The sequence below is a fragment of the Adelges cooleyi genome, unplaced genomic scaffold (assembly GCF_023614345.1).
Source record: "Adelges cooleyi isolate 19-005CV unplaced genomic scaffold, UGA_ACOO_1.1 ACOO_flye_CR_arks_rails_tigmint_CR_PRNA_30, whole genome shotgun sequence".
NCBI lineage: Eukaryota > Metazoa > Arthropoda > Insecta > Hemiptera > Adelgidae > Adelges > Adelges cooleyi.
In genome coordinates, this window is record NW_026095971.1 from 5904856 (window position 1) to 5929942 (window position 25087).

The window sequence follows — 25087 nt, forward strand, 5'->3', positions numbered from 1 at the left end:
ATATTAAACTTGTTAACTTTGAAAACAAATCATTGAACTTTTCAACCTTTAACTTTCCATAATATGAACTAGAAATAATTTCTGATGAATTGAGAGACTTATATACGAAATAACTCACAAGTTATCTAACGTGCTTACAAATTAATTGCATAAATGTAATTCTTCCTTGTATAGTAAAGGTTTCCTTAATGTAATAATAAATATTTTCTTATACTACATTTTTTCGACTATCAGTTATGCCTTCTAGAAAAAAATAATTTTGCAAGAACGTAGTTGTTGCAACTTGCAACCAGTATAAGTTAAACGTTTAAATGTAAACAAAGTTTACTTTTTTTACCTTATCTCGGATTTCTTGTCTCATTTTTTCTCGTTCTTCTTCCATCTTGCGGTGCTTCTCTTTACGTCTTTCCTCGGCCTCTCTGATCGCCTCCAACCTTTCTCTTTCTGCTTCTGCGTTTTTCTCTTTGTCTTCAGCTGACTCGCCGCCATCACCAACTGCGCCTGAAGAATAAAGTATCATTGTAAATATTATGCATCAAGATAAAACCAAACATATTTTTATATTATACCATAGTAATTATACCTAGAAACAGCAAGAAGATATAAAAATTAATACATTTTATAGAAATTGTTTTATTCTTAATTATTTTAAACTTTCTATTTAAGTTTCAATAGAAGTATGCGTAATATATTTAGATGAAATAAGTAAGTCAGATATGTTTTAAGTTTAGTGTAACTCAAAGCTCAAGAGTATTTAGTAATAACGAGGAAACCTGTGTTTAAACACATTGAACATAACAATATGTTTAGTGTGCTCAATTATTTGAATGACGTTACCGCACATTAATTAGCATACAATTACAATTAAATTAACACAGCTATATATATTATCAAATAAAAAAAAATAAAAAATAAAATATATATATATATATATATAGATACTATAGACAACTATTGTATGCAATAAATTCGAATAAACTAAGCTTTAACATCTACTCAACATACATTTTTATATTTGTAATTAAAATGAGTTTATATTATTCCTACTGAGCTCTTAAACATTGCCAAAGTATGTTCAAGAAATTAAAAGTACCTAGGAGAACATTTTACCTCTTATTATTAAAGAGGTGGATAAAGACAATTATTGTCTGATAATTCTAAATTTAAAACTATAATTATTAAGTAGGTATATTTATTAGTACAAAAGTAGGATTCTTTATAACTATTAATTTGATAAGACTATCACAGCATCCTTGACAACATTTTTATAGTAAGTATCTAATTTAATTTATTATTTAGACTAGTTACGCAAAATGCCTATTATTTGGTCCTGTTAACTTCAAAATAAAATCTATTAAGAAATTTAAATATAATATAATTTTGGAGAGAATATCATACCCGTTTTCTAATATAGTATTTAGTATTTAGTTTAATGTTTATGTTGAAAAAAGGCATTTTTTAATTTTTAAATGAGTTATATACATGTTTTCTACGTTTTATGCCTAAACTCGGATACGATATCTCTTTCAAAAAGTCATCGTATTTTGTATTCATTGAGATATTTTTAACACGTTTTTAACTTATCTATAAAATGTTATTGTAAGGAATTATTGACATCGTATTTTTCTGTATAAATTCATTTGTTAATGTTATCAAATAACGTACAAAGCAGCATTATTATAGTCGATTGCCTATCATCAGAAAGGGTAATATAAGGTTAACGGTCTAATGCAAGTGACGAAATCCAATTTTATGAACCGGAAATGATTGCTTTAATATGCCGGGAAAAAGCAATGGTGGATCGTCACTTTAATAGCGTAGCTTGGGCTCATTGATTTAAACGTCACGCGCTTCTGTTGTGTTAAATATATTATGTGCTTTATAGGCTCTTTTTATACTTTGAAGACAAAGAACGCCGGCTTTAATAGAAAAATAGAAAAATATGTAGATCTACATGACGAACGTTTGGATTTTCGAAATTTGATATGTGCGCCAAAGAAAACACAATCCGATCGACTCGAAAATTGTAGTTTAAATAAAGAACATATTATTCCACAAAACTAAATTAATTATATTATAGTATGTGGAAAGTGTCACACGCCATTGAACCATAATAAATCAATAGTTATAAGTTATAACAATTAAACAAAATATAATAAAATTTATCTAACAAATGATTTATTCACCAGAAAGTCTTTTGTTATTATATTAATCTTACGATGTTATGCTGCAGTAAGCAAAGTGGTTAAATCATTTGGAATTGATGGTTATTGATGTGATCTTGTGACATGTTGTAATTTAATAAGAATACAACGGGAAACTTTTGCATATCAAACAGTTGACACGACTCATTTTCTTCAGGAAAACTTTATGCAATAGATAACAACTAGAACCATGATGTTATTTTAAGGGTTCTTTTCACAAGAGCACATCACCGAAAGGGTGGTTATCTTTTGGTTCAGTTGTATGAATTTTAAACCATAAAGTATCATAACTATTTTATTTATATTGATACATGCATTACAACAATTAAACGCTGATTCTCGCATAGTTTAGACTTTAGAGACCGACGATTGATTTTTCCGACACATAAAAATGTAAAGCAATAGAATAGTTGATAATAATATAAAATAGAAAAGTAGTTACCGAAAGTATTGTTTTTTTACATTACATATAAACCTAACCAAATGTTGTGGCTTGTTAAATATGCTTGATCTATGCAGTAGCCACGATAAAAGGCACATTAGATGATTATTTTTTGAGACCACAGCACATACCATTGACGCAGTAAATACAAATATGTATTCATTTATCCAGAATTCGTTGTATATTAAAAAATAAAAATGATCAATATTAGGTCACATTCCTTAAAACGCGCTGCGTTTATTATTTTTTCTTAAGTCACAAATATCATTTGAAATCAGCATACAATGGCAAAAGGTTTCGAATGATTGAAACAAAAATGTAATATTATTGTAATATGCGACCGCTAATGTTTAACGGTGAACATTTTAGTAAAATAATCATTACCAATGACATTTCAAATTTTTACGGTTAATACTTAATATTTTTACTAAAACCCGTTAAAATAATAATTAACATATTGACGCTCTATAGGATAAGTTTTAGCATGAATTTGTTGTATTTAGTATTTTAGCGTTGATGAATTATTAAAGGTAAAAGCTGATAAATACAACGTAACAGATATAGAATAATGTTTGTGGGTACTTTTGAGTGTCAATAATGTGTGCTGAAACGGGAAGGGGTAGAAGCAAATCGTCCAAACATCATTCGCGTCACAGACAGAGACTATACATAATACATATATACTGCATTATATAAACGTTTGTAAAATACAGGTTGAAGTTGCGAGTGGTAGACAGCTAATAATAATCTTATTGATTGATGTTTTCCAGCTATTCTATATTTTCCAACGTGTATTTACATATAGCACCGGCACGACTCTTGCATAAAATATATATTATTATAACGGTGGATTGAATCCCTGATTAAACACAACTTGTGTTTGTGATCCGCTTGTGCAACCAAAGCTCTTGCGGGTACCACAATGAACGTAGCTATGTACAGCTATTCAATTATAATAATAGGTAAGCACTAGTGATTGTTTGGCACTACACTTCCAGTAAATTATTATTTTCACAGAGCTATTTAGCGTATTAAGACCATAATATACCTTTTTACGCTTTATTAGCCTTAAATTGCCTCAATAATAATATCCCAGTCGTAATATTTATGTAAAATTTAAATAAAAGGTTGAAACGTGGTGTTCTATATTAGGTGTAGGACGTAGGTACATATAGTATGTACCGGTGGTAAAGCTTTCGTGTCACCAATATAAGCTCATAAAATTGCACATGAAAAATTAAAAATTCTATAAAACAACAGTGGCACGACGGTGGGAGTAGAATATAATATTATGTAAACGGAAGTAAAGAGCTCGTAAAACAATACAAGCTGCCGTGCACTATTAATATTAATATTACATGCGTATAATACACGTGGTTTTACATCAGTGTAAAGGCATATAATACACATACTTACGCAGGACGTGGTATTAAAAGTCTAAACGAGGTGTATGAATGAAAAACACACACACGGTTCTCCCGAAGCTAATGAATGCTTTTTGGTACTGAGAATGTCCCTTTTAAACTGTGCCATTACTTAGCAAGGCGTCATGCTACCATGTGCGCGTATTACACACTCAACTTTTTTTAATTATCCCCAAAGATATTAAACATATACATAGCTGTAGCTATAAACTATAGCATACTGGTACATATGTAGGTAGTTATGGACTAATGGAGACTTAACGTACATTATTACAATTATACTAGTATCCAGTGTGCCGGTAATTGCGCAAAATATCTTAATAAGTAAGAGCGGAAAAATAATAACCGCATAATAGAAAATTAAAAGTTTACAAACAGTGATTATGTTAGTAAATATTTTTGGCCAAGTCTGTTGTTCAAAAGTATGGTTTGTATAAAAGGAATGGAACAAAATTTGTTTGTTTAGTAGTGTTGGATGTTACGAAATATAGGTCATAAAATGTTAAGGTACTAACCACACATACACTTAAACTGCACATCAATGAATAGGTAGGGGGGGCGTGCGTTCATTTTGTGTGTCACTTTACGGTTTATCTAACTACTTTTTAAGCTTTATAAATAATTTTTACACTCATCATTACCGTTGTTTTTAGCCAGTGGATACATCTAACCATTACTGAATAGAAAAAAAATGTATATAAATAATATTAGGAATAATATGCATATTCTTAGTATCACTTTATAGCTAACCAACGTTGTCAGCATGTAATGAAATTGATAATTACGAAACCATAAATTATTTAAATTTAAATTTTCCGAATAATTGTAGCAACAAATATTTATACAAATGTATTACTGAATTGAAAACAACATTAGAATTTAGTTTCCTTGATTGGAATTCCACACTAAAAAACAATAAATGAATAGGTAAACGTACGCTTTATGTAAATATTGTATTTGTTTCCGGTGATGTTAACAAAATTGAATTAAAATATTTCTTAAATTATAAATTATTTGTTAGTATGAAGTTTCCTTGTATAGGTATGAAACATTTTTTAAAATATATTATCATAATTTCATTTAGCACTATTGTTTAGACACCTTTTTTAGTATTTTTTTACACTGTACTTACTGATTATCAAGTTTTTGGCACAACAATTGTTAAACGCGCACGTTCGTCGGGTGACACGATCAAACTAAAGAATGCCGACGGGCGTCTAAGCTATTTATACGATTTTCTCTCATACCCCACCAAACCATTATTTTGTTTTCCCCCGCCTCGACTAGTAATCAGCTGTTTTCCAGTAAACAGTACCGTTGTTTCGGCATGCGTACAAATCTATAATTAATACTATTGTGTAGGTTAAACAAGGTAAAAAAACAAGATTGTCACTTTCTTACATATTGAGAACTATCTCAATGAGAATGTAGTGATAAAATGAAAAAAGAAAAATTTACTTGAAGCGGAAACAGTTGGGTCGACTTAACGAAAAAAACATTATCCAACTGACTAAATATTAAAGAACTGTAACATATTTCAATTCAAGAGAAATAAATACGGTTTCATAAGTATAAGCGGATAATAGTGTAAGAGATAGAGGTCATAATATCGCAGAAAAGTATGCTTCTGTGAAGTGTGATACACCATATCAATAAATGTATATTATCAACTGTAATACATTTCTCTCTGAAGTCCAGTTAATTAATATAATATATACTTATGTGTCTATCACAATGAATAAAAAATAAAAGGCAATCGAACAGAAACTGGGATAAAAAGAAAATACTATTAAAGGAATTGAGTCAAACCACTAGCAAAAAAAAAAAAATGAGACCTGTTCTTATTCCACGACCGTCCTCGGTCGTTTTCAGTTTTACGACACTTCGGTTTTATTGCAAGAGAACAACGGCTGTAAGATTAGTCAACGCGAAATTGATCTACTAAATGACTTTTGGTGACGTGTGTATTGAAAAAATAGAATGAGAAAATTGTATACTATTACTTTTCCACTCTCCTTTAAAAAACTATTTTACCGCCATCTTCGTGTCTTCAAGCGGTTTGAAGTAAAACAAACACAAGAGAGAATATTTAATGAAATGTCATTTACTGGAAAAGTCGGTAAGCCAGAAAACGAGATCACGATAAGGTAGAGAGTGTCTGTTTTGGATGGAAGTGAAGTTTATTTTTTTTTGTGTGAACAATATACGGCCAGGCATGGTCAAAACGTAATAGGGAGCACCAGTAGACAAGGCAAAGTGATGAGTTAATTTCACGTTATTAATAACGAGCCAGCGAAAAGCTGCCATCGCCGGCCATAATATGTTTCCGACTGATCCGATGTCATAAATTATCGAAACTTATTAGACTACATGATATAGCAGCTTGCACACTTCTACACTCAGTGTAGGTCACGTTACATTGACAATCTTAAATATGTTCATTACACATAAAATAATTACTATTTAGAATTATGTTTTTTCGGGAATTCGTGATATACAATATCACGAAATAAAACGAAACTGCAAATGTGTTAAGGTAAAAAAAAACTTTTATATTTTGTCTTTAATTGAAATGAGGATCGTTTCCACAATTTTGCATGAGATCAATATATAATAAGCCCCTTACATTAAAACAGAATAATTGCAATACATGAATAAATGTTACTATATGTCACAGGTCTAGAAAATACAAACGAGGAGGAATTATCCAACAAAACGTTAGTAAGACATTATTTTCAAAAATGAAGCCTATATTTAATTTAATTTTTGTTAAAATTAAAATAATTATAATACAATTCAATATCAATACAAAAATATATTTTACTTGTATTACATTAAAAGTTAAAAATAAATAAAACTACTTAATATCATATCCTTGGACTTGTGTTTTTAATAAAATGGAAATATTTGGACGCCTTGCTGCATTATCTCAAAAATTACCCAAAAATTGAATGAATGAGAAATTTGTATCAATTTTTATAATTTGCTATAAAATATGAATGCGGATAAGTTGAACGTACATATCTAAGATTAACCCGGTTTTAGGTGCATCCTTACTTTTGAACTTGTATCAAATACAAACAGATTTTACAGAAATAAATAATAATAGCAAATAAAACAGAACTGAACGCACTATTTTTAAGATATCCCTTGCCACTTGAGTAAAATATCTATATTGATATTTACTATAGAGTATAATAAAGGGCTATCTTTACGATAAATTGGGCATTAGCTATTGTTAGGCCCATGCCATATTTTTGTTCGGCAAACAATAGTGAATGCGGTTGATTTATAAAGACGTTGTAGCTTTTGAGCAAAATAATTGTCTAGTATAGTGTATTATACACATTATTATCAATGACTTATCAGAAGCATTAAGTTCTCGGTACACTAATAGACTTTTGGCATTGAGTAGACGTCAGTTCGACAGTAGTGCTGAGAAGGATTCTCAACGGCGATAAAAATCTTCTTTTGTTTGTACATAGCACATATATGTTATTCTTCTATATATATATAGAAAAGAAGAGATACCTAGAAAACCCATTTGGTAAAGTACACAATATACGCTCGCACCCTCCAGCTGAACAGTGACAGGAGAAGGAAAAGTTTATTGTTTGCAGTTGACCTGAAGGTGTCGGTTGCCACGTATAACAGGATATGGATGGGACGACGGGTACGAAAAATAAGGCATGAAGTAATTCATTTGGCATGAAAATCTTCGCGCAAGAAAAACGTCTTATTCCGTCCAGACAAACATGGATAGATGTCAAATCCTTATCGGGTCCCTATATTTCTCCGAACCATGACATTTTATACATACCTTTAAAACCACTGGGCCACAACTATAACCAAAGTGGATACAGATACGGGACGGAAACTATACATCAGAGAAAGCGCAGAGAGGCTATATATTTTATTTGTTCGATAAAAGCTTCCGAATGAAATATTATCGTTTCCCGTTTTCCCGCTAAAAATCCTCGGCTGTTTGCGAATGCACATATAGCCACTGTTAACTCTGAATCGATTAACCGCAAAACGGATGATGTTTTATGTCCAATACTATTTTATAGTACCTATGTACAACGTATTTACCTTTTTATAATTCATTAAGTACGACTAACTAATATTACATTGTTTACTATGTATCATTGATTAGTGGTCGATGCTAAAATTACAAACAATATAGATCCAATCCATATCGATAGTTAATTATGTTAAGAACATTTCCATATTCATAGCATATATGGTGATAAATCCTCATTTTTACTAGATTAAAAATATGCGTATTAAACACCGCCAGACAGTTGAGTTTGAAAACAATATTATAAACGAAAAAAGTAACAAAATTAAATTAGAATCGTACTATATTATTTCAAGTTTTTATTTATCATAAGCAAATTAATTGTATAGTTTTGATAATTGTATTTAAAGACCTATTGAAAAACGTTTAACTTTAAAGGAAAACTTGTGAATGTGTTGCGAATTATGCGATGGATGCGGCAAAAATTAATGTTGTGTATTATATTAATTTGTATTGACTAAAAATGATTACTCACTCAGCTGACATTGCTGGAACACTATTATGTTATATGCCCAATTGAAAATACTGAATATGTATAAAATAGAATGACCGATGAACACACATCCGATACAAGTACGATAGCTATTGTATGGTTTTGTTAACTGATTCGGACTGATAGCGCCGAGTCCAACTAGAGAGGACATTTAGAATATGCAATAGAACTCATGAATATGTTGCTATGGAAACTGGGGTTTTATTTACTTGTGACTACACTTTATCATTATTTTGTGCGTAGGTTGTTCTCGATTTTGGCTGCTAGCGTATAACTATGCACACTGCACTTTACCGAAGTTATGCCAGAAATATTACACTGTACCGATTTTATTCGAAGATGAGAAAAATGGTCTTGGCTAATAGAAAATACGCTTTCCGTAAATAGTCCATATTAATTGTAAAATATATTATTATAACGTTTCACTCAAAATAACTTTATATTATTATAAATTATTCCCTACTTTGTGTATATTTACGGTCTGAGAAAATTCAATAAACTGTGTTATATAGTTGTTACCAAAACACATTACTCAATTAAAGTAAAGATTCATGTTAAATTGTATGATAACAATAAAACCGGAATGGCGAATTGAAGGTTTTAGGTTATAAATAGTTATTACTACTGAAGCTCTTATAACTGAGTGTTCATCATAAAAAATATGGAAGAAATACTTATCAATCAATATTTCCTTACTAAAAGTTCGTATATTCATTAATATATTGTATTTTTGGAGTAAACTTAGTAATTAAAAAATGTAATTTGTTATTTATGTTTAACCAAATGAACATAGAATTAAATAAATGATAAGGTTATTTTATCATCATAAACTACGTTTTCCCTAGGTATTTGAAATGCCGTCGCATCAGTAAAAAAACACCCAATGTTCTGATTGAAATACAAATCATATACTACCAAAGTTTTTAAAAAAAAGACATTAATATATTTTATGAATTTAACTACTACACGTGTTATCTAGGAAGATCTCTAATGTAATATTAATTAAATAATCATTAATATCAAAAACTTGCTAGGTTGCACACAACTATTGATTCAATAATCCGTTAATTATCCAACGTGATTGATCCAAATTATCTTTATAACAATAAAGTTGTATCCATATGGCAAACAAATATTATTGTTTCAAAAAGTTTGTTCATATTCTAATTCAAAATTATAATTTGGCGGGAAATCTATTAGTAGCGCGGATATGTAATATATCTTTAACACTGCATATCAATTTCAATATTTAAGAATTGTTATTGAATCATTTGTGCTATTAATATTTGATTTCCTACCAAAACAAGATTTGAAAATGTTAAAAAAAATTTTAAATATTCATATTTATCTACTTTATGGGTTGCACCCCTTATAGTTAAGTTACTTTTGTATGTAAATCGTATTAACTTAATTAAAATTATACATATATTATTATAATGTATATAAAATTTTGTATAAAAAAAAAAAAAAAAATTAATCTTATTGGAGTTTATTCTCCATTGAAATTTGTATCACGTTCAACAAGAAACGCACGATAGGAGAAATAGTTAAAATATTATTAAATACATACTACGTCGCAATGCAGAGACTCTGCGGATATAAATCCCTGTCCTCTACAATCCTGCACTATTATTCCACCCCGTTTATTTTTTATTATATCGTTGTTGTTTTTTCATCAGGACCAATGGTATGATGTATTTACACATGCGATAGTTTAATTATTATTAATAGGTATTATAATTTCATTTACCACAACTATTTTGCTGTACTAAAGAAATAGTGAAAGTATAAAAGTCCTCCGTGAGTCTGAAGAGAAGGAATTATACAATTGCTATGAAAATTAGTAATTAAGGACACAGAAGGTAATTTAAGTCATACTAATTTTAAGTAGCTCTTTGTAAAATAAAATATATTTAAAACAATTTTTTCAGCTAATAAACTATTTTTTGACCAGTATCCTATAAGAAAAAATTTAAGTGGGTACCCGCTTTATAGTATATGCACCGAATCGCTGTTTCAGTGTCTCAAGGTCCACGTTTTACGATTGTTCTAAAATGTCATTAAACTATTAATAAGTATAATAATAACTAACTAAGTATATTTACTTCGAACAATGACATTTTTATAATAATATTTGTGACAGAGAATATTTATATGAAATAGTGAGAGGTCCGAAGGATTTTAAGCAAAATCAACTGAACCGTTAAAATAATATATTGGAACAATATATATTATTAAAGCATAAACGGTAAAAGGCTGTGTATGGCAGACAAGTATGTATGTATATATATATATATATACATATATATATATGATGTACGGCGTAAGCGTGAACTTTGAGGGTTTTGCAGGCATTAGACAATGTACGAGAAGATTCCAATTAAAACGAAATTCCAGTCGTCTCGTTTATCACGCTGAAATAATGCGGAACGCGCACGCTGCGGCGATATTGAATTATTCATACCCTTAATGACCGATATTTTTTCCTTTGAGCATAATATCCTTACCCTTGATCATCTCATAACTCCTTTTATTTTCTTCTTTCTCTCGAATTCATTAAACTTTTTGATTAACGACAAATAGTTTGCACCCATTATAACCGCAGCCCACATAACTTCAGCGGAAAGAATCCGTCGCCGACGTCGTGACACCACTTCAAATGCCTGGGCTGTCACAGGCGGGGGCAATAGAAGGAGACCGTCAGCGCGCCAACGACTGATCATTGTGTGGAATATTTTGATATCGGATTTCATTTGGAATAGCGAGAAAAACAAGAATATTTCGTCGTCTGTACACAGCACAAGAGAAAAGTCTAATGAATTGTGTAGAAGTCATTGAATATAATGAATTATCCTTACTCAGATTTTAATTAAAACTGTAAGCATTCCACTCGTTTATTGGACGGAGCTATTTTAGTTTGACCAACTAATTTAGACAATCTATCGTTTTGAAAAACGTTCAACGAATTGTTTAAGTAGTATTTGGCAATCTGAACGACGAACGATTGCTGTAAAATGAAATTCTAGTTTTTAAGTAGTTATAATATTACAGTGTCATAGTTTGTTAAATAAGTTACTACTATATGTTTGCGAATTAAATATACTAACTGTTAGAAAATGCTGGTTAAAAATTAGGCGTAAAACTGAATATATTTATTACAACTTAATGAGTACATTAATGGCTTAATTTAAAAAAGGCATAAGTACAGTATTGACAATAATAAGATAACTGCTATGATCTGATAAAAATGTAAAAGATGTCAATTTAACGCAAACGTGGTAAATATAAACAATTTTGAACCACTTGAGAGAATAGAAAAATACAGTCTTATGAAATAAATAAAACGTATTGGTATAATAGTTGCTTTTGAGTTTTGAAAATTGGCAGAGCGGAAGTGAAATTTCAGAGAGAAAAAATAAAGGTTTCACAATTCTCATATTTTTAGTGAGTGGTATAGCCGATATAAGTTGGCTTCAGTGAGATTATAAGACATTTACATCCATTTGAAGTAATTTATTTTTCTTGATAAATAAATGTTCCTGACAGTTTTCAAATTTTGTTTTTGTTTTCTCCCGTCTGTTTAAGCATAATTCAAAAACTTTTCGATACGACGATGATTTTCTGTGTTTATTCAAGTAGATAAAAATTATTTATTTGTTTTTTTCTGTTTTAAATATTGCGGCGGCAGTATAGTATTCTACGAAACACAGAAAATAAAATACGATTTTTCGGTCATCGGAAAATATTAAAATATTTTGTAAACATTGTCATAAAAAAATATGTCTCTTCTTTTATTATTGGATACATTCTAAACAATACTTGCGAAAAAATATATGGGGCAATAAAACAAATGATTTGTAGTTGTGTGTAGCTGTAATGAGATGTAGGATATAGGATAATAAAAAATACCAAAATACACTTAACTGCCGGCCTTGGAATCGAACAATTCCGTATAAGAAAATAAAAACAATCATCCGATGTATGATTTCATACTATGTCCCCAAAGAGAAATATCTTACCTTAGGTGTACATAGACAATAGCTGCGCTTAATAATATTCATGTACAGCATTCGAACAAGCGGTAGTTTAATAAATTTACTCATATAATCAATCCAAATGAAAAACAATTAAATCGCAAAGTTTCTGTGAATACGAATATGCCTAATAAATAACTGCGAATTAGCAACTTAATATTAAACCATTATCATTCATAATATAACCCATTAACTGTCAGTAATTATTACCATATATATGATATTCGCCTATCATTATATCTGTCGTATAATAATATTATATTGTAAAATAACAATTTCCTCCATTAGCATTTTAATCAAAACAACAATTATTATAATTGAATATGAGTTTTCTATTATTGACATTCGACTGACCAAATCACCAAACGCAGCTCTATGTCTATATCTTATGACAACCCTTTATATTTATATCAAATGCGCTGAGAATTTTCTATAGTACAGCTAAAACTATCCAGTATTAACGTAACCATACTTAGGAATGCCTAAGTAGACATTTCGTTAGTCAGCTTTTTATAATAGCATAATAATATGTATAATACTCAAGCAATTTAAAAGTTATTCCAAGCAAAGTGTTTAACTAAATTATATTGTATTATCTTGTGCAAAAAACATGTCTGACGATTTGCTTGTAGTCGTTTCCAGTAATACACAACCACGTTTCTCGATTCTATTCGTACTATAAAGTTAATAACATTAAAGATTAAACGAATTTCAACCACGTCAAAGTTGTGTGTACAATAAAAGCTATATGCGAACCTCATAGATGGGAAGTTGGGGGTGATTGGAGACAGAACCGTCAGTCTAAGAAAGTTCTGGCGTATACATCTACAGTGACTTCTAAGTTGAACACGAACAAAGCGGGTGACGAAGAATAGACAAAACGAAAATAATGATTGATGCTATTTGATTAACGAGTAGAGAAATATGTAGATACCATTATTCAAGTTTAGAAAATCAACCCATATGCTAATTCTGACAAATGGGAAAGATTACGATGTGTAAAACTAGATAAATCACAATAACTAAGTCAATAAATCTTGGATACTAAACTTTATATCATCCGTATCGAAAGGAGAAACCAAACAAACCTTTTGAGTGCGTTCATATAATGGTAGGTTTCTAATTATATTATTTTATAGTATTATAGTCATAAAATAACTTTACATCACAATCTACTTACGTTTCTCCGAGTAACATCCTAAATTTACACAAATAATAGTGTCCACCGAGAATACGGGCACAAAGTTTTGGTAATATGTTTATTAGAATTCATCCTATCTGAAACTTTCTTGGGTCACTAAATTAACACGAAACTAAAAGACAACAGCGTCTTCGAAAGAACAACATAATTTTAAAACAACTATTATTTTTCGATTCGGAAAATAAATGTATCTAAACAATGATAATAGTTATGTTTGGCTATCGAGGAGTGTCATACAAATATTTGTTTTGAAGAATGTCTCCATTTTTTAAATTCATGACATTTCAAATATTATCACTTCATTTTTATAACACTCACACTTTTCCTCTAATTATAAAAGTTATAATTAGACTGCATTCATCATACTGCATTTAAATGCAACCGTTAATAAGGTCAACGATGGAAATATATCATTTATTGGGATGAGCTAATGCTAAACTAATGTTAGATACACATAATAATACCAGGTTAACTTTATTGGTATAATAAAGTATTATGCGATTTAACAATTGACTATAACGTGTATTATGTTTATATTATATACGAGTAAACCTGGTATTCTGTAACGCGCATTCAACTAATTAGTTTTTACAATGCAGGTGATACGCAAATATAAAAATGGAAAAATTTAATTAAATAAATTTAAAAAAAAAACATAAATTGAATTAAGATATTCTATATTATATCATGTAAAGGAAAAACCGGCAAGTCACTTTTTAAAAATAGTCATTTTTTTGTTATAAAATTCGTTTTGATACAAAACGAATCTTTTTCATTTATAAACATGGTTAAAAACAAAAATTAAACATTTTTTATAAGTTAAAGTATTATTTAACATTTTAAACTATTTTTGAGCATTGTTTCAACATTTCTTTTTTATATTATAAAAAAAATAACCATCCTATATCCTTCATGTATGACAATGATTATGTATAACCTAATAATTAGGTTAAAACAATATTATCTGATTACGTAATATTTCAACTCTCGGAGTTTGTCTCAATCTGTATTTTAAATGTTAGTTAACTAATTCGAATTGGGTAAATCTGAATTACACAAAAACGTTTAAACAAGTGTTCTAGCGTGTTTAACTCATTGAGTTAGCTAATTCAGTTTAAGCTAAATCGGTACAAACCACGCATTTCAACGTACTATATAGCAGTTGTAATAGTAAAATTATTAGTTACCACGTTCACATGCAATAGTTTACACATAGCTCAAGATGCGTATAAACTCTTTTTAATTCGCATTAGCGAATTAATAGTTTAGCTCAAATTGAATTAACTCTTACTCTGAGATAAAAAAAAAACTGAATGTAAACCCAAATGCTAATGATTATGCTTTATAATTATATACAACTTTTATTTTCATATCATATAATATGTATTCTAATTAACTCAATTTAGATTTTAGTTACACAAGTTTTTGTTATAAAAGATTGACCAGATTCATAGTATGTATGCTGTTTTGCTATATACTTATTGCCCGATAAACATAGTTAATTTTGTTTCCAACTAATAAACGATTATGGTGAAATCAAAATGTAATTCTGTCGTCACTCAATACAAATATTGTCACGAATGAAGTACAGGATATTAATAACACATACACAGCGATAACGAGTAGTGTGAAAAGTCAAAAGCGTCATTCAATTTTTCTATATTGTTTATTAATTGTTAGTATTTCGTCTTGTTGAGTATTATTTAGAAAAGGGACAGGGCGTGTCACCAACAGAACTATTACAAACAACCAACGTCGCGTCGTGTGTCCATTTTGTTGTTCGTGATTCTATTACATTAGCTATGAATTCATGTTACACTCTTCAGTGTGCACAAAGCGAATGAGCTTACTCGTCAACAACATGAGAAAACGATTTATGTTGTTTTCTTGATTTTTCGTTTGTTTTGCATATCTGTCACTTCCACGGCTTCGCGTCTCGCCAGCGACTTTTATCATCGAATTTCACATTTCTGGCTATACATTAAATTGTTGGCTACCGAATATCCGATAAAAATAAATACAAATTTAAACGGTTTACGGATACGGCGCATAAGCGTTCTAACGAAATCATCATCGATTCACGCGAACGAAAATATCATGTAGGCAGGATCAAAATGTAGAGTAGAAGAATAAAATATAAAAAACACAAGAATGCGAAAGAAAATGTAATACAAATGAAGTATGTATCTATACGAGCTGACGGTATCACAGGAGACCTTATGCCGGATTTCGTGGATGTATTCTTGTATGCAAAATATACCGTCGCTGTCGATCGAATACTAATTTCTGGCAATAACAACGGTATATACTAAACGAACGCAATAAAAAGCAGATGGCTGTCGACGAATAAAAACGCTATAATGTATAATATATACATAATAACAATAATAATAGTACAAACAAAATCGTTTCAGTCGTGTATGGTAATAACAGTAATATATACAGGGTATCTCGCAACGTAACGGCAATATTTCAGGTATCGTTAAACCCAAGTAAATCACAAACTCACAATAACATTGCTAACAAATAAAAAACAAGATTACTGTTCTGTGATAACAAAAATATGTTATCGTTATAACTGTGCCAATAATTAGTTTTAACAATAGATGTAACTTAATTTGTCAACATGACGTAAGAAAACGGCAAAGCGATACCTCATAACGTAAAATTCTATTAGGGATTCTCGTTTTTCTCCCTCGCATACTCTTAATTTTAATTGTAACTGTAAAGTATTAGGTGTGTTGAGTACAATCACTCGTATGGCAGTATTCGTGCGTTTTACTGTCTACACTACATCGTATTGCATAAAAAAAATAGCGTTGAACTCTCGAAATCTCTTTAAAATCGTTTAAAAATACAATGGTAAAAAATAATTAAAAAGGATGTACGATGACAGCAGTGTTTAGCGACGTTAAATCCGAACTTCTCATTATAATTTACCCTCTTTTCATTTCCTTCCCTTGCTTTGAATTCACGCGTGTATCACGGTAGTATGCGTTTGAACTCGGAAAAACGAAAATTACTTTAGGTCATCGTCATCCGGTTTATCGCGCGTATTTCCATAAAAGCTAATGTAAACTCCATTCAAACGTCAACGGCGACGGCTATTATTCCACCGAGTTGTCCAGAGACAGCGACGAACAATAAGGCCGGGGGTAAAAGAGACCGGCAGTTGGTTAGCCAAGATAACGTTTGTTCGCCAGTAGTTATAGAGTAAGCGAGTCCGAAAATTATTATTATGGTTATTATACTAAACCAACTCTTGAACGTTATTATTAAATTATACTCGAGTGCGGTAACGATGAAACCATAGCGCCGATTGTCGACATCTGCTGCTGACATTACATTAGAGTAATCGAAAAAATACTATCGAATAGCCGTTGTCGAATGAAAAACCATTTATAAATTACATTGAATGAACAATAAATGTACGATTCTGTTATGCCGAGTTCAACTATTGAAATGTGTTTTACTATAAATAATCAATTCAACGATGGAATTGGATTGAATCTAAATCTTCAATACACCCGATAACATCTAGACGATACCAAAAAAAAAACAATATTTTAATTTGTTTCCTGGTTGAAATTACAATGAGCCAGCACCTAGGAATTAATAACAAAAGCTTATACATTATTAACGTAATAGTGATCCTTACTTATTTGTTTTAGTACTATTGAAAAATGTGTCATTGTGTAATTTGTATTATGCTTATTGTAGTTGAGTTTCTTTATTTTGTACTTGGCTTCTCCTATACATTCGCATTTTATCTGTTGTACAAATGCCAAGGAATGTACATAGATATGTTTTTATTTAAAAACCGCTGGGATTTCACGCTGTCTCGTTTGGCAAGAAGGATGAAGAAGATGTCAAGGACGAAGAGATGAACTTTTAGGATTGCAAAAAAAAAAACCAGTTGGCTGATATAAAGGCTTTGTCGTTAAACGATGAGATACACGGCCAAGAAATTCATAATAAATCTCTTTGGGGCAAATGAGGCGGCGGCTATATTTCTTCGAGAATAGTAACGCCTACCGACGATTCTTCTCAAAGCACTTTAGAACGAATGTCTCTTGCTCAACTGAACAACTGAACTATGAAACCTTGATTGTTTTATTTTAAGACAAACGGTATTCTATAACACATATTTCTTACCAAAAATCATTAATATCTAATGACAATTGCAGTGTAATTCTGTGAGTAAGAGTACAAAGAGTACAATATGTGATTATACTTTTTGTAATCTTACTATAATTAAACGTATACTTTATAATGCTGTTTACTCACAATAATGATACAAAATCCGAATAACATTATTCACATTCCTTTACCCAACACAAAACAAATAGATAACTTAAATATAATCTTAATATCACAACGTCGCATGTTTATGAACTCCCGAAACAACTTTTCATTTATCTTCATTCCAAGTCTAAAGTTCTTGCTTGACTAATAAAACCAATTCGTTTAAACGGAACCCACATGGTATTACAAAATCGTAAAATAAAGAAAATAGTCGAACTCAAAGAAAACGTATAACATAATTTTAGCATAATATTATATATGTCTCCTAAACAGTACTACACTTATTTTACTTAAATTTGAAAACTACGTTCCTTTTTTACCACTATTTGAAATGTATGCTTGAAAAAACATAAAACGGCGACAGATGGTACGTCATACATTTCGCTGATATATAATAAAATACCCAATATTCGTTGGAAGTAATTTTACTATCCGAGTAATAATAAATTTGTACAAGACAATTGCAGTTTCGTGGTAAATACACTCATAATTTATGTTATATTTTATTCCCTTGAACCTAATCGCCAAATTTAGTAATAAATCTAAGTAATAAATTACTAATACTATGTACAGTGATAAGAAAGTGTACCTAATTGAAATTTCCAAGCTGTTATACTGATTTGGCTTTAGCTCAATGTTTATTATCTTTAGTGTAATAATGTATTTCACTGGGATTGTCTTGCTTTTGGGCGAGACTACTGTTTAATTATACATTCAGTTTCACAAAAAAAAAACAATATACGTAATTTCGGTTCAGTTATACTGCTACTTACAGATTCACTAAGATCTAAGGTAAGCAAAAAATGTTACTAAGACGTAATGGAAAACAAAGGATATTTCTCTCTATCCTTTATTTCTTCTTTAATGTATTTTATGTGTGATTTTTAGTTCTGACACTACATTATAACTGATTTAGATAGGACTTCAGTAAGATAATTTAAAATATAATAATCAACTGTATTCTTTTTTGTTGTTCCTAATATAAATCATGTACATTATAGTAAATAATTTGGGTTCCCATGTAAACTTGAAAGGGTATTTTAAAAGCAATTATATTCATGGTTACCTTTATAAAGTAATTAAGGTATATTGATATTATAAACAGGTAACTTAACTATTCAAAATGTTTAAAGCGGGTAATTTTAAATACGATCATGTCAGATCAGTTTTGTTTAATATTTACTAACGTGAAATGACTATTTGAGAAAAGTATATATTATTCTATAACTCATAGTGAGGCAAAAGTAATCATAATTCGGAACACTATTCGGAACAGACATTTTAAACTACACTGTATTAGGTAAAATGATACAGGAAATTGAAAACATTCTGTAAAGAAATCTTCGCTATCGCTGGTTGTCGAAAGCGAGATGGGATGACATTTCAAACGTGTAAGCACACTTAAAAATCAGAATATTTGCCTTAAGCTTATAGGATGGCCGAGAGAAAATCTCAAGACGTGTGCAAATTGTTTACAATGGAGCTGTGACGGTGAAAGAGGAAAAGTGCGGTATAGGATGACGAAACGCATAGGGTTTGAGAAATCCCTAAGGGAGGCGTATCACACGTTGAGCTGATCCCGTGTCACATACCTCCTTCGCCGTACTTTCTCCATCTCTATCTATTCTTCAACCCACCTATACTCCAGTGTGGTGTATTATACACGTGTGTGTCTCTTGTGGGTTCGCAATATCATATCTACCGCTAACAACTTTTTTCAGTTTAGACCCTTTTTTTTGTCTAGTTACTAAAAAATACCCATTCTTTTTCTCCACATTCTCTTTATTTTTTTTCCACGTGTGTTTGCCTTCATTTACATTTTTTTACCTACCGTAGTAACCGAGCTATACATCACGTTATTGTCACTATCTAAACCTGTTGAGCCGATAACATGACACATTACATTGTAAATTATAGAGTTTACTATAAAACTTGTTTTTAGACCCCATAGTACTTAGAATCAAAACCATTTCTCCACGCGACAAAAAAACGACTATATGTATTTATAACAAACAAAAAGCTTTTAAAACGTTTTTTTCTACTCGCCATAAAGTCAACCTTAAGAGAGTAAGAAAATAGTTTTTATTCTGTAACGGCTAATATTAAGAGTACGCAAAGACGTTTCACTAATGTTCACTCTTTATTCAATACGGTTTTATCCGAAGAGGTACCATTAGGTATGGTGTTTTTGTATAAAACACATCTTCGAAACTTGCACATTATAATTGTAAGAAATTGTTTTCGATCGAACATTGTTGTGCAATTATTGTTAATTATAGTACCCAAGAAAGGTTTGCTAAGCAAAATGTCCTACCTAACCGATTATGATAATATGTTTTTATATTTCAATAAGTTTGATTCTAGTGACAATGACGTGACGGTTCTGTAACGGTCCTTAAATTCAAAACTAGGTCACGTTGCTTGAAAATTCTAGAAGGCAGACGTTATTAATAAATATAATTTAATATATAATGTATAATTCACTTATTCGAGTTAGTCAACTTTCATCTTGATGGGAACTAAATTGATTTATATGAAAACTATATTAAATAGTAATAGATAGTATACTGTATATAAACTCATAAAAATCAATAGTGCGAAAGACGTTATTGAATCATGTACAATTTTCTTTCCGGATGAAAGTCTATATTAATTGAAAAATTAAAATTAACTTTTAATTATTTTTTACTCATGTATTTTATCAACAATAATGTATTTGAATTAACATTGTAATTAACAAATAACATACGGTTTTTTTTTAATGACGGTATAACGACTATTACTTCATAGTCTCATTAAATGAAATATTCTTATATTATGGTTTAATCGATTCATAAAAATAAGAATTTTTGTTATTATATTGCAATATACTATGCTAAACTTCACAATAGTATTTTTTTTTACGATATTAATTAGTTACCAAAAGAAGCTTACAATATGTTTATTTCTTGCAACGACAGAAGCTATTACCAATGTGTTTTTGCACATTCATATGGTTTTGTTTCCCAAAGTATATTTAATCTGATTATAGGCATGCTATATTATTTTACATAGATTCGCGGGAATAACTCAATAAATTGTAAGCTATTATGCGTCGGGATATAATTAATTTTGCTTTCACAGCTGAACACATTTCAGTATTATTTTGCTGGCGTTGCACAACTATGCAATAATATTTCTTATTTACATTATTATAATAATACAAAATAACAACAACAACAAATCAACGCATTTAAGCTAATAAAAGTGGAATCGGTGCTTTAAAGGGACTAAAATACAATTGAAAGTAACACAATTACTATTCATAAGAAAAAAAAACGAAAATGAATCATGCGGTTGATGATATTTAAATTATCCGTCAATGTTTTTTTATAAACGCTTAAAAGAGAATATATTTTAAAATAAAATTGTGTACTTTGATATCGAGTTACACCAAAGAAAACAAAAATATCTATTTATATAATAAATAAAACGCAATTAAGTTCATTCTATCCAAAATATTGGTCAACAGCATCTTTTTTATTCAAATGATAAACTACAACGTAATTCAATGATAAACATTATTAAAATAATATTTAACTACGATATTTTATACGTTTTATATATGCGTTTTTATGAGTTCAAATGATTTGTTTCGTAGAATAGGTGAAATAAGGCATCTGGTTTCAAAACCAGCTTCCAGTCGGGTGACTTTAAATCTAACCAAGGTTTTCCCAACACAGGTTGAGTTAGTTATAATCTTAATTTGATATTCAATAACAGTTTTACACACCATGTAATACAGTGTAGTTACCTAAAAAAAAACGCGTCAAAATGTCTTTTAGATTATTTTGAAACTAGACAGCTCAAAGATACTATAGTTAAGCAATGCAAAATTGTTTTCCGCCTATATTTACTATGCAATTACAAAAATATAATAAATATATAAATAGTATTAGAAATATTCTTATTTCTAAAACTGAAATTGTTATTGCGCGAAGACCAAGTTTATACGGTAGGAATTTTACTCCATTGTTATACCTGGAGAAAAGCTAGCCGCTATACATCTACCTCTTCATTAGGGAGCTTTATAGCTCTATGTTTCTAAGACTATACAGTACACACCCACACATACATAGTTCACCGAGTTTTCCCAAAAGAGTACCTATATACGTATACTTATCTTTGGAGCGAGGCCAAACGGTTTTTGTGGTGGTGGCGAATATTCGTGAAATATGAACGTATAAAAGTGAAATGCACCGCTGTGGAACGTTTTGTAGAGCGTAATTTATATATATATACGAACATGACTTGAGTGTGTATGTATGATACTAATGTACATGGGACCACGTAAATATTTTGGCAAGCTATATTATATTACAGTTGAATGGTATTGATATAAAATTTTGGTACACAACCTTATTCTATAAATTTCAATTCTATATGTCTTATCGTGTTCATGAAATGTATCTAATGTGTTTGTTTTTTAGATGTGTCCATTTATTTAAAAAATAAAAAGTGGAATTCTTAAAAAGTTCATTCTTTTTTTTAAAATAAACTTAAAACTCGTTTTATCGTGTGACATATGTATCCCCCCCACAAACACTCCTGTCAATTGTAATGAAGTACTTTTATGTTCTTAGATCGAAATCTATTGCTAACGCCTTCTGCTGTTATACTATTTACATGTAGGAGTTGAAATGAATCCTTAATTTTTTAGTAAAAATCATTATATACCTAAAAAACAACGTTTTTCATTGGCAGATATTTAATAGTTTTAATAATATGTCTATATTATAGTTTCACTAGCCATTTGATAAAAGCCTTAATCAAATTTAAAAATTACAATCTTTTTTTTACTGCTATACAAAAAAGAACAACTATGCTTCATATTATTTATAAATAAAAGGTAAAAATAAAATATTCACTCTAGACACTTTCCAACCAATCTGGGAAACATAAACCTCCAACAAACTCTACCAGATTAACTCTAGAATAACATACAACAAAATATACAATAACATGACTAGAAATGTCTCAACAACTTTATCAAAAATACGAATAGGACACTTTCATATTACTCATCTCCACTTCATGACCAAAGAACCACAACCCAGATGTGAAGTATACGTCTCAGATCTTACAATCAAGCATATCATTCTCGAGTGTCATCGTTGGTCAGAGGAAATACATATTTTTGGTGACAACACAAGCCTCAAAACCATACTATGTACAGAGAATGTTCTCAAATTATTCTATTATTTAAAGAAGATTAACGTGTATAACAGTTTTTAAATGTGTAATGTAAATCTAGCTTAGAGTGTATTGTCATTAACTAACCAATGTCTGGCTAATAGTCTAGTTGCTGAAGCCAAATAAAAAAAAAAGATCTACTTGTTATGGCTCAGCCTCTATAGAAGTAGCGATTCACTATTTTTATATTTCTTAGTTTCCTGAAATCATTAGTACAAATGAGGTAGTATTTCTTAGTATTTGGTGATCAAACACTATATATTTTTTATTTTTAAGGTTGCGCAATACTATATGCAATAAGGATTACACACTACAATAATCGCCTTATTAAAATACCTACTTACTGCTGAATATATTGCTTGTTTCTTTGCCTTATTTACCCGAGTGAAATTTTCTTGTAAGCTAATAGAAGGATTATACTTATCGACAAAAAAATCTTAACATCAAGTAATGGCTTATAGTTAATCGGTTTTATAATAAAAAGGTTATTAAGCTTCATAATTGATTTAACTAGGTAAAGACCACATTTTACGCAATAAAATAGTGAGTGAAATAATAATTAATATATTTTGTAAAGTTTTAAAGGTTCATGTTGAAAACGAATTTCATACGATAATCTTAAAAACCGGGTATGATGAAAAAATAATTATAAAAATGTAATCTAGATGTGCTGTTTGTAATCTTTGTTTTAATTATGATATAAAAAGAGAAAATTAAAAACTACAGATAGTTGTATAAAATATATTATATTCGTCTTATATTCAGGCCATGCTATTTTTTAAAGAATCAACTTTAAAATGTATTACTGATAATATAAATTATAGTGATTTTATGATAAAATAATAATAATAAATGTGCAAAGGATATTATAACTCGACCAGAAAATGTCTTAAAATCTCAGTTGTATAAAATAAAAGCATACATTGATACACACACTCAAACCTAATAAATATACTGCAACGCTCCGTCCACAGGGAAGTTATTTTTCATTTGACGTGGGTTTAATGAAATTACTTTAACGACCTGGATGCGGGAGCACAGTTAATTTGATTAAACAACAATAAACATTTTAGACGGCTCAATTCTGATTAATTTTATAAATTTTCGTTTAAAAACCTACTAAAAATAACAGTTTGTCATAAAATCATTGGGACGTGATGTGGTAATAAAATGTTTAACCGGAATTACAAAAGCACATTAAATAACACAGTATTGTAATACCTAATTTATAGCATGTTTTACATAAATAGTATTTTAAATAGAAAAGGACTGTCACAGCAGTGGCACAGTTATTAATCAAGTAATTCGCGCTACGCATTATCAGATTAGATTGCTGATTAAATTAAAATGTGGTGTGAGCGATTTTAATTTAATGTTTCATTATAATGAAATGAATAAACGCATTAGCCTATTCTCTTCTCCGGCAGTGAGGCAAGCGTGAAATCCGAGGCAAACATTAACGTCCATCAAAACTGTATATAGCCACTAGTGTCGAAGAAAAAGGGTTTAACAATTTAACGGATTTCCGACATATGTTAGCGCAATTGGCAAGTCAATATTTTTTCCTTAGACCGCTGGATAACGGAATCGTAGAGATTTATAAAAAAAAAATATCGCTTTATCGACCCTTATTACTATGAGAAATGAACGGCTGATTTGTTTTCTTTTTTT

At 29.9% G+C, this 25087-nt stretch overlaps 1 protein-coding gene across 4 annotated transcripts in view; it reads right to left on the minus strand.

Moving 5' to 3' along the window:
* Nucleotides 1-25087, minus strand: part of LOC126838805 (complexin) — a 146234-nt gene that overhangs the window by 11081 nt on the left and 110066 nt on the right. For all 4 annotated transcript variants that reach the window (XM_050573520.1, XM_050573519.1, XM_050573518.1 and 1 more), the window contains one exon: nucleotides 338-501. In XM_050573520.1, coding sequence (XP_050429477.1) covers nucleotides 338-501 — 164 coding nt within the window. The remainder of the gene's footprint in view (nucleotides 1-337; nucleotides 502-25087) is intronic.